Below are 10920 nucleotides of genomic sequence, written 5' to 3'. Positions count from 1 at the left end.
GTCTGCTGACGCCAAATTTAAAGAGAACAATGTTTTGAAGGAACTGGAGATCTTAATTTGTAATTTCATTTATAAATTAGGTTAAATATTTTGAAAAAGTATAAAAGTTAGAAAAAAACAAGTCATAGAACTCATCTGAATAAGCTGAATGCATGATGGCTAAAATAATAGAATGTAAAAATGTTTATTGTAAGTTTTTTTTTTGCAAAAACAAACAGTAAATTGTTTAAATGCTGACTCAGCATTCACCCAATGAAGACAGAAAGGTGAGTCTTTGACATGTAGGAAATTTAAAAAACGACAAATCCGAGTTGATCTCTAATCACACTGATAAGTTTTGGTTGAGTAGATATATATATTTTAATGTTCAATTGAACGCAGACTCAAAATTTGACGGTCTTCCTTTCAAGTTCATCCGTGTTCCTTAAAGTCTTATCAAGAAATGTGCAGACAACTTGACGCCTGGCTCGCCAGCAGCTGTCTGCTCACTCAGCCAGAAATCAAGCGGTGCCCCCTCGGACACCAACTGCAAGAGCTCCCCGAAGACCGGAGCCACAACTGGCCCGCTGAGCAAGCGATGTGACTCCGCAGCTCGCAGGGACATTTGCAATAAGCTCCGCGAAACGCACTCGTCCAAGCCAGTATCCACTACATGGCGTCACGTGACTGATTTCAAACAAATGCCACAGAGAAGTGTTTTTCAGTGTCTAATATCTGACCCTGGAACAGGCCGTCAGCACTGACGAACATCAGCAAACATTAAGACGTGATTACACTACAAGGTCGTGTCCAGCAGGGATAGCTGTAGCCAAACTGTCTGCTGCTAAGCTCTGGTCCTGTTCAACCTCTGGTGGCTGCAATAAATACATTTGATAAATGCTCAAGGTCAGTCCAGAAGAGCTGGATTAGAATTTCATTATCGTCCTGAAGCCGAGACAGAACTTAGAAACTTTTAACGCTGGAGCAGTTTCTTCTTGAGCAAAGTGAAATTTACTCGACCGCTAAGGAACGAAGTGAGGATGCCAAATCTGATTACAGCCCATTATCTCTCAACCCAGTAACTGATGAAGTGTGCTGCCACCTGCTGCGGTTTGAATCTAGAACAAAATGATAAGTGGGCTTCCAGGTCAGTTCTTGTATATGCAACACAGGAAATAAAATGAAATACACTAAAAATTAAGCTTCATATAAAAAGGGTTCAAGTTTATTTTGGGAATAAATGTATATACAAGATCTGAATCAGATAAAAAAAAAAAAAAAACAAGAATAAAATGTAGTCCTGGAAATATTTCATACAAGGCAACTTTCTCCAGATCCCTTCGTTTTTATGTTGAACAGCTGCAGCACAGTACTTCATCGTATCGCCCGCTGTAACTGTGGAACAAAGTCAAAACATTAGGTTTAATATCTAGAAGTGATTTTTTTTTTCTAGAGTAACAGAAACATGTCAGCACCACGCCTCACAGCGAGTGGAAAAAATAACCACAAAAACACACAAACGCTGTCATCTTACAACCAAATCTCACTTTAACATTATAAAAACACATTCATGAAATCCTAAGAATGAGGAATTCTAAATTATTTTGAAGCTTTATCCTCAACACTTGCTTTTCAAAGCTAACATTAAAATAAGAGCTACACTGAACCACAACCATTTGGACTGATCAGTGGCGACAGTATAAAAGTAATGAGATCAAATAAGATAATAAATTATAACTAAAGGCTAAATTTTAGGTTAAATGTAAGCTGCTATGTGTGTTTGTTTCCCTCTTCTGTCAGTAGCTATAACTACAGTGTGTAATTTGGAAGTGTTTATGCTTCATTTTCCTAGATTGCCTTTGTTTTCAGCATTTCTGCTGAAATTATAAATTATTTTTGTTGTTTTTAATAAGATCTTTTACAATAAAAAGGGAAATATGTTTGCAGGTATGTATTTGAAGTCAATTAAAGCACGAGCAAAAGAGCTACATCTTGTGGAGAACAATCAGTTTACAACCCATGAGTAGACAAGGCACGCTCTTGAAATAAATTAATCTAATCGGATTTGCTCAAAACCTTGTTTGTAAATTGATGTCGTCACCTTCAACTGATGCAGGGATGGTTATTTAAAACAGCGTTCTTGGAGGCTGAGTTAGCGAGAAGCCCCAAAATGTGACTTACTCTACGATGGTGCAGACGGAGCAGCAGAGGCTCGAGCAGCTGGAACAGTGTCGGGTACAAGAGGAGCAGACGAGTCTGTCACACTGGGAACACCGTGTCCTGGAGCCCTGGTTTTTCTGACACACGCAGCAGCATGTGGGGGCCACCTGTGCACCTAACAAAAAAGAAGATGTATCCAGAGGCCTTCAGCAAAGCAACAAAAACTTAAAAGTAACAACAAAAGTCCACAAATCTGTGACAAGCCTGACATCTACTGGTAAAGGCAAATACGTCACTAACAATTTGGGATAAGTTTCTAAGAAGAAATGTTATTTCCTGATCATTTTCCTGACTACTCTTCAAAAAGAAATGTTCCAAAGCATCAGTTTTATTAAACCCACAATTTCATGTGTAGCAGTAAATTTTAAAATAGAGTTTTTAAGAGATTATTGTTTGCAAATAAATAAATCTGAATTAAATTAACTTAATAAATACAGCTGTGTAAATAATAATAATAATCTAACTTCCCTTTTTATAGGATATATAGTAAGACTAAATTAAGGTTATTCAAATGGTAAGCAACTAATACATGGTAATGATTTATTTTAATGTACTTTGTACATTTTCTGGATGTTTAATTGTATTATTGTTGATTTATGTGTGCAAAAAAGTGTGTTAATATTGCAGTTTTATGAATTTAGCATTTCTTCATTTGCACAAAATCAAGCATTATGTATGCATACATATAGAAAATATATACTTAAGCAGATAATTTACTATCTTGGCAAATAAAACTTTCTTTAAAAAGCACCAGTCAGATGCGCTTTCGATGTCATATTTTAATAAACCAACAAATGTACTGGAATAAAGTTTTCACAACAGCAACTGCAGTGGAAAGAACTAAAATCATGCCTGAATTTTAAATGTAATTTTTTTTTTTTACCAAGTTTTTAATTTTAGTAGCTGGGTGCCATTTCACATGTAAACGATATAAATATGAATAAAAAGCTTATATACTTATTTAAGGTGCCTATTACTGACAGCATAATCAAAGTTTAAATGTAATCTAAAAGATGAGCGTTATAGTCTAATCTTGCTCAAGCATGATGTCACTTATATTTTACTTACATCAAGTAAGATGTTAATTAAATTTAGGAAACTGGTGGCTGTTCTTGAAAAATTGTTGGAAAAAGAAAAATGATCACAGGCGACAAAATATTTGTAGACTAGTGGATTTTCACTGTGTCTTTCCTTGTTAATTAAAGATATATTTACCCTGACTCAGTTCAGTCAGACCTTGTTGTGCAGCACTTGTTCTCGTAAGCCTCCCATCATGTCCAATGAGTGTCTGTCCTCTCAGAAGAGTTTGACTGCATGCAGACGGATGTCCACCGAGTTGTGAATCTGGGCATGTCTCCTCTCCTGTCCCTATTTTGTCCATTGCAGCTTTGGCGCCGTTGAAAAGCAAGTTCTGTGTCTTATCTGAGAAGAAGAAGAAAAAAAGTCAGTGATGTGTGACATTATGTCACCTGACCTCCCCCAGGGACGCCCACCTACTGAATGACATGCATTACTTTGAAGCCTATGCTTTAATAACTTAAAACAGTGACAGAAATGTCAACACTTTAAAACGAATTAGGGATAAATGAGTTTCATTTATTTAAACTACACGTACATAAGATTTAAGAGATGCTTATTCTTACAAACGATTTAAACAATACAATAAAAAGGGGAAAACAAGTCTTTCAGAGTTGCAAAAAGAGACTTTGTGTTCAACAACTGCTACCAATGCTAAGTCAACAAGCAAACTGCGCATAACATCGAAGCTAACACTAGCAGCTAACACCACATGAACCACAGCCGCTCACTTACCGTATATTTCTTGTCTGTTTTTGTTCCCAAACACGCCATATTTGTTCAATTCGTGTTGTCCAAGATGTAATTTATATTGGGAGGAAAACGTTTCGGGAAAAGGACAAGTTCGTTTGGGCATTTTAGATGCTAAAAGTGCTGCCCCGTGCTCCGAAGAACTTCAAGGGATGTTTGTTGCGGGAAAAAGTAAAAGGAGGACGAAATGTAGCCAATCACAAACAGCACCACTACCACGTGACCATAAGAGCCAATCAGAGAACTGCATATTGTCACGTGATATATTCAACATTTTCGAGATGCATTCAGGAACTGTAGATTATTTTGGGTCGTATATTTTAATATAAAAAATGAGTAGTTTGAAAGATTTAAAGAATAAGTACAAATATGATCACTATAATAAAAATAAATTGGAAATATGTGTTTAAGATATCAAAATGGGTAATGATCAACACTATATTAAACCTAATTTACTAATTAGATATGGCTAGTTTGTAAATCTAATTTTCAAATAAAAATAATAATAATAAAAAAAAACAGAAAGCAAGAACTGTGATTTTTTAAAATAAATATTTGTTAATTTTACTCTGTCTTGAATGATCTCTTCCTCACATCCTTCCGTAAGTGACTGATAAATTGAACAGGATTACAGGTGTTTTGAAAGGGAAATATATTCCTGTAATTTGGAGGGATTTAATTTTTTATTTAATCTTCAAAATGCAGACGTTTTTAAAACTAAAATACAAACACAATGTTGAACGAGCACGTTTAACTCAACCATCATCTGTGTAAATATGTTTAAGCTCTTATACCTTTAGTAGGCTATATTGAACACATTTTTATATATCTTGCTTTAAAAGTTTTTTTTGTATTATAGTTCTATTTGCAAATCAACTCTACAAGTTGGGTTATTCTTTTAAGTTTTATACTTGGTTTTATTTCACGTTCACTTGTAAGTTTGGGTTTTGTCTAGTAAAGCTATTTGAAACACATCACTGCTTACAAGGTGCTTTAGAAATCAAAACAGTTTTTAGCATCTGGGAGTAAACTTTTTTTAAAACTGCCACAAAAGACATGGAGTCAACACAGCTCAGTGGTTATATAAATATTTATATACCCGTATATATTTTTTTGCTTTTGAAAAGAACAGTCTTTGTGAGGGAAAAATGCCCCCTCGTGTCACATTTTTCTTCATCAAGTGGTGTTTTGGTTCAGAACATCTGGATCATGCACTCTCTGGACTTTCCAACACCAACCCACTTGACTAGAAAGAAAAAAAAAAACGGAGAATTAAAACACAATAGTAATAATAAATTGTAGAAATCATGATCAAAACTGATAACAACATGCTTGTGCTTCTATTCATTTTGTTTCTTTGTGTGATCTGCAGAGGAGTTAGATATGAATGATAATTTTTTATTTCAAACATACTGGGAACTCCAGTGTGGTTCTCAATGAAGCGGATGTAGTTTTGTGCTCTGGCTGGGAGATCATTCCACTTCCTGGCTGCAGATGTGTCTGTCTTCCATCCAGGTAAGGTCTCATACTCAACTTCCACTTTGTGCAAAATATTCATGTTGGCTGCAATAAAAGCATGGCGGACATTAACCATAGCTAATATTAGATCTTACAAAAAAAAATCTGTTGTAAGCCAAAGTAACGTGTCTCAATTTCATTACCTGGGAAATGAGGAATTTTCTTCCCATTGAGTTTGTATGCAACTCCAACTTTAATTTCATCCAGCACATCCAGAATGTCAAGTTTTGTCAAAGCAATGCTGTGAGAGAAATTTTTGACGTACAGAACGTTAGTTCTGGTTCATGTTGTAGAATGTATGCGCACAAATTAAACACATCAGCCACAGAACAGATGATTGATGACATGTTTAAGCTTCACGTGCCACTCACGCGGTAAAGCCATTAATCATATTAGCGTAACGGACGATGACTAGATCCAACCAGCCGCAACGCCGCTTCCTTCCTGTGGTTACACCCACCTCGTGACCCCTCGTCTGCAGTAACTCTCCAACTTCCTGCATAAAAACAGGAAAAAATGTTACTTCATTGACTTGAATGATTTCAGTTTCACAAACCATATAACAATGAGCAATATAAACAGGATATCTTGACGTGTCAGAGCTTGAGAGGGGAGTTGTGACCTCCTGACCTTTGTCTCTGCAGTCAGTTCCAGCAACAGGTAACATAACCCCGACCCATACAGTAAATATAACCTGAACCCAGAATCTGGCCCTAAATTTATCTGTGCAACATGTGATCAGGGAAAGAGGTAAAGACCAAGTCTCTCACAAAATTTGACAGCTGTTCTGAGTCAGAATACAATCTGTCCTCATCTCACAAGAACAAACTGTACTGCATACATGCCAGGCTGAATGTACCCAATATTTCTTGACTCTTCTTTTCTGTAGACTTAGAAAACTTAAACATGTGCTAATGATTTACTGTAACGGTGAGATCTTACGTTAAGTTGTTCTGTAGGGAAGGCTCCAATTCCCACTCTGGTGGTGTAGGCCTTGGCTACACCGAACACATCACCAATATTGAGTGGAGGGATGCCGAGGCCCGTGCACACCCCTCCCACAGTGCAGTTTGATGATGTCACAAAAGGATATGTACCTAAAAAATAAGGAGGATTTAATAAACTGAAATAGCACCATGTCAAAGAATGCAATAAATGCTTGTAATAAAGCTCTACCAAAGTCAATGTCAAGCAGAGCAGCATTGGCCCCTTCAACTAGAATCTTCTTTGGAGGTCCGTGAAGAGATTCATACATGTAGTAGACCCCGTCTCTTACCATAGGGCGCAATCTCTCTGCATAGTCCTGCACAAACCATGAAAATTTGTTCATTCATCAACAAATTTAGTAATTGTCTGTGTTAAAATTGACTCAAATCTTCATGAAACCATGGATGAAAATTGATACGTATGGCTAGGCCGGTTGCGACAAACAATAAATCAATTAATTGCATGATAAATGAAAATTATCGACCTCATTTTCATTAATTGGCTTTATTGTTTCTTTGTGTCTCTCTCTTTTTACTGAAGACACTGGACAACAGAAGGCTCAACTCCGATGCTCTTCACTGACCCCTAATTTCTCTTTAAAATTAATTTTAACTATCCATAATCGCATTTTTGGATCATTAAAAGCAGCTAAGCTATGAGCTACGCTAACAGGCCGACCTCGGGAAGCTCCAAAGCTGTCGAAGCTCCAAAATTCACGGTTGAAACCCGTGCCTTCATGTAAAAAGTTGTTTTTTCTCTGCAAAAAGAAGCTGAGAACTTGTTTACTGATTTTTTTATTAAAAGGTTTGTGTGAAAAATGCTATGATAAAGAGCTAAAACCACATTGAGCGTCCGCCATTTTGAGAACCGAAAAACAGGAAGGAGAGACAGCCCATGTCACGTCAAGGGGCCTCCCTCCCATTTTTCTTAAAGAGGCACGCTGCTCGCTCTCTCACTATCCATCCTTTGGTTCAAACAATCTTATACCGCCATCCGGTGGTTAAAAAAAGGTACTACACTCAAAACAAATTAACCAACATTTCTTCTTAAATTTGACAATAATTACCAATTATGTCAAATTTCAAGCAATATAATCGTTTATCGCAATGATTTTTGAGACAATTAATTGCCCAGCAAAATTTGTTATCGTGATAGGCTGTGTGGCTAAATCATGTTGGACTGAAGTGCATTGTCTTACACTTTACAGAAAGAGGAAGAACTCAACACCTACCTTTAGTTTTTTTAGCTGGTCATCAGCATCGACTTTCAAAGATGGATACATGGACTGATAATGAAGAACAAGGTTCTTAAACCTGAAGGGAGTTTTAAAAATACACAACTTATGACCTCTTATATGGGAGTTAGACTCGCTGACTTCATTTTTTTAATACCTGGTTGAAAAGTCATTGAAGTCTCCCATGAGGTCACATACACGCAGGCCGATCCGAGACGCTTTGCTGGAGTACGCAGGCCCAATGCCCTTCTTTGTCGTTCCAATGCTGTTGTGTTACAAATTCATGAAATTAATACCAAGTTCAACATAATTTAATGTCTGTTTGAGGCTGATTACCATTTGACACTTACTTTTTTCCTTCTTGCGCTTGTCTTTCAGTCTCTTGCAAGCCATCCACAACTTGATGGAAATCAAAGACTGTGGAGACATACGATGTACAGTATTTTCATTTTTCAAATCAAGTTAATAGGAGGTACACGTGTTTGAATTATATAAAATGTTATTCAACGTACCAAGGTGGGCTCTGTCTGAAACAATCAGCCTCTTCTCCCATCCTTTCAGACCTGCATAAAAAATACATCTAAGTGAGCTCAAACTATACTAAAACCTCTTTACCACCATGTTTTATTAAAATACCTTTCTTCTCATTTTTATCTCCCTCTTCAAACAATCCAGGTAAATGTATGACCACTCCATTACCTGAAAAGGTAAAGCAAAGTTTGAAAGTAATGAAATAAATGCAGCAGAGATGAAGCTGACTGTACAGACTGAAGATAAGAAGCTTTTACCGATGAGAGAAGTACATTTAGTGTTAATGATTCCACTGGGGAGGAGGTGGAAATCATACTCCTTGCCGTCCACCACCACTGTGTGCCCGGCATTGTTACCTCCCTGTAAAGAAAGATGGAATGATCCATAAATTCCAATTCATGTCTCAGCTCATTTTCCTGAGACAGTGATGAGGCATTTTCTTCTGCCAGGAGCGTCCATCACCCGGTTAAACAGACTGGACTGCTGCTGGTGGACCCTCTCACGCTTCACCCCCCCTCCCAGACTGGACTGGCCTTCTCACATATCAAACCAGCCTGAGAATGTGACCTCCACAGCTCGGCGGGCGGGGCTGTAACAGCCTTTAGAACACAGGGTACAAGTCCTGGAAAGAGCGCAAAAGCCCAACTGCTGACAGGTTTCAGTGTGACCTCTGGAGTGTTGCATGTCATGTGTATTCGAACAAACTGACCTGTCTAAGGTCAGTTTAAGGTATTTATGATGAATAGTTATGGATGTCACTTGTATTCATTTTATGACTCAAATAGTCTGACAAGTGGAGCGAATCCGCGCAACTTTACGCACAACTCAAGCTGGATATTGGTGACATTTGGCGCAGTTGTCACTCTCGAGTGATCAGTCACAAACAGTACAGAACAGACTTATGTTTTAAGTACAAATAATTTACAGTATTCTTACAGTAGAGCTCTTTCAATCTGAACACGCGTTGTGCCGTTCCAGTCAGCCAAGTGTCCAAACCCGTCTGAATAAAACAATCACAAAGACGCATCATGAATAAAATCCAAACATTTACCTGACACCTGCAGACAATGTCAGCCTCAGTTGCCAATAAGTCGACGACCTTCCCCTTCCCCTCGTCTCCCCACTGCGCACCGAGCACCACCGTCACCCTGCTCCCCGCGTCACCGCGCGTCCGCTTCAGTCCAGTCCCTGCAGGTTGATTCGTGTGTTTTTGGTCTTTGGACGACCGGCTGAGCGACATGACGGCAGGTTTGCTTTAGTCCTCCCGACTCAAGGAGACTTGACTGTCTTGAAGAGAGGCAGTGCCATATCTGTAACTTCATAGCTGGTGACGCACAGAGGGACGGAGCCTTTTCAAGTGATCTCCTAAGCTGCAGGATCAGAATGAGACAACTGCATTCACACAGGGAAAACTCATGTGGTGTGAGCTCTTATTGTGAGACTTGTTGAATTCACCTTGCAATAATCACTTTAAAACCTTTGAGGAAAAATAAAAGTTTCAGATAATATTAACACATCACTATATTAGAATGTTTTTCAAGATTATTTCAAAATATTCTTTTCCCAGGATGCATAGTTTTACACCATACATTTTAAAAGATATAAAAAAAAGAAAGAATTTGGATTCAATGTGGATTATCCAATCCCCAGGTTCATATAGCTTACATTCCACTAAAATGTGGTGAAATGTTCCTTACAAACTGCACCATGTTTTTCTTTTTTTTGGTATCCATCAACAAGCTGGCTGGGCATTTGTCCTCTTCTTGGCAGAATAGGTAGAGTTCATATCATTGGTTTCCTGGCACAAACATGATTCTTGATCTATATGATGTTTAATTGGGAATGCAATTCAAAGTGTTTAGGTTTGAGGTTGTCCTGCTGGAACAACCATTTCTGTCCAGATGTATGTGTTATTTGAAGGTGAAGAACTTGGAGGTACTTCCTTTCTGGTTATTCAGTTCCCTTTGGGCAAATGAGCAGAGAAATCACCACACAGCATGATGCTGCCACCACCATACATGAGAGTTGGTGCTGGGTTTGAAAACCTAGACTGATTCCTCTAACAATACATTTCGTCAGTCCCCCCCAAAAAAAGATCTTGAAGATATTTATTTTGAAGCAGGGGTTTCTCTTTTGGTCTGCTGTCGGTACCTCCACCTCCATGTCCTCTCTAACTGCATCCATCTCCTCTTTGGTCTTATTTTCCACCCTTTTGTCTCAAATCCCTCCTGAAACCTTTCCTTATCCACTCCATCCTGCCTGAACTCTTTTTCACCTCTTTGCCACATTCCCCATTTTTCTGGACAGTGCCCAAAGTCCTTGAAGTCAAGATCATTGGTGGTGTTAATAAGCCTTTAAGGCTTTATGAAACAAAAATTCAGTGGTCTGCTTAAATTTCATGCCATCAAAATTAAAATACTGTAAATGTGGGAAAAATGCTCAAGTAAATAAAAAGTCTTATTTATATATACAGTATAAATTTACAAATCTAAATGACTTAATTTAGGTCCAGATATGGACCATAGTCCTCTTTAAGGGGACCCCTTACTTAAAACTTTATGGTAAATATATATTCAAGCCTGTATGTATAGTTTTGACCCTGTGTACGATTATAGAAAATCCAT

At 37.9% G+C, this 10920-nt stretch overlaps 2 protein-coding genes across 3 annotated transcripts; both read right to left on the bottom strand.

Moving 5' to 3' along the window:
• Positions 1–1190: 1190 nt before the first annotated feature.
• On the bottom strand, positions 1191–4193 carry siva1 (SIVA1, apoptosis-inducing factor). 2 transcript variants are annotated; one of them, XM_037694704.1, is made up of 4 exons: positions 4012–4193; positions 3415–3621; positions 2161–2314; positions 1191–1374 (listed from the first exon to the last, which is right to left on the bottom strand). In XM_037694704.1, exons 1-4 carry the CDS (start codon positions 4130–4132, stop codon positions 1326–1328), a joined length of 531 nt encoding a protein of 176 aa, XP_037550632.1. In that variant the 5' UTR covers positions 4133–4193; the 3' UTR covers positions 1191–1325. The 2 variants fall into 2 exon arrangements, with proteins under 2 accessions (XP_037550632.1, XP_037550633.1); XM_037694705.1 differs by having other exon boundaries at positions 3436–3621.
• A 941-nt stretch (positions 4194–5134) lies between these two features.
• On the bottom strand, positions 5135–9575 carry adss1 (adenylosuccinate synthase 1). Its single transcript, XM_037695268.1, has 13 exons — positions 9348–9575; positions 8554–8656; positions 8402–8464; positions 8278–8328; positions 8116–8182; positions 7923–8030; positions 7763–7844; positions 6721–6847; positions 6487–6641; positions 5916–6040; positions 5688–5785; positions 5440–5589; positions 5135–5272 (listed from the first exon to the last, which is right to left on the bottom strand). Exons 1-13 carry the CDS (start codon positions 9534–9536, stop codon positions 5220–5222), a joined length of 1371 nt encoding a protein of 456 aa, XP_037551196.1. The 5' UTR covers positions 9537–9575; the 3' UTR covers positions 5135–5219.
• Positions 9576–10920: the final 1345 nt, after the last annotated feature.

This window comes from Nematolebias whitei, chromosome 21 (genome assembly GCF_014905685.2).
Source record: "Nematolebias whitei isolate Nwh7 chromosome 21, NemWhi1, whole genome shotgun sequence".
Lineage (NCBI taxonomy): Eukaryota > Metazoa > Chordata > Actinopteri > Cyprinodontiformes > Rivulidae > Nematolebias > Nematolebias whitei.
Note: the sequence above shows the minus strand (reverse complement) of the source record. Positions and strands in the feature narration are given on the sequence as shown.

Excerpts from the sequence above, each read along its gene's own strand:
- adss1 (XM_037695268.1), bottom strand. The coding sequence starts at position 9,536 with ATGTCGCTCAGCCGGTCGTCCAAAGACCAAAAACACACGAATCAACCT. Across the intron at positions 8,183-8,277 it reads TTCAGACAGAGCCCACCTTG|TCTTTGATTTCCATCAAGTT; the intron begins GTACGTTGAATA and ends ATGTCTCCACAG. Across the intron at positions 8,031-8,115 it reads CAAGCGCAAGAAGGAAAAAA|CATTGGAACGACAAAGAAGG; the intron begins GTAAGTGTCAAA and ends GTAACACAACAG.
- siva1 (XM_037694704.1), bottom strand. The coding sequence starts at position 4,132 with ATGCCCAAACGAACTTGTCCTTTTCCCGAAACGTTTTCCTCCCAATAT. Across the intron at positions 3,622-4,011 it reads AAACAGACAAGAAATATACG|ATAAGACACAGAACTTGCTT; the intron begins GTAAGTGAGCGG and ends TCTTCTTCTCAG. Across the intron at positions 2,315-3,414 it reads TCTGACTGAACTGAGTCAGG|GTGCACAGGTGGCCCCCACA; the intron begins GTAAATATATCT and ends CTTTTTTGTTAG.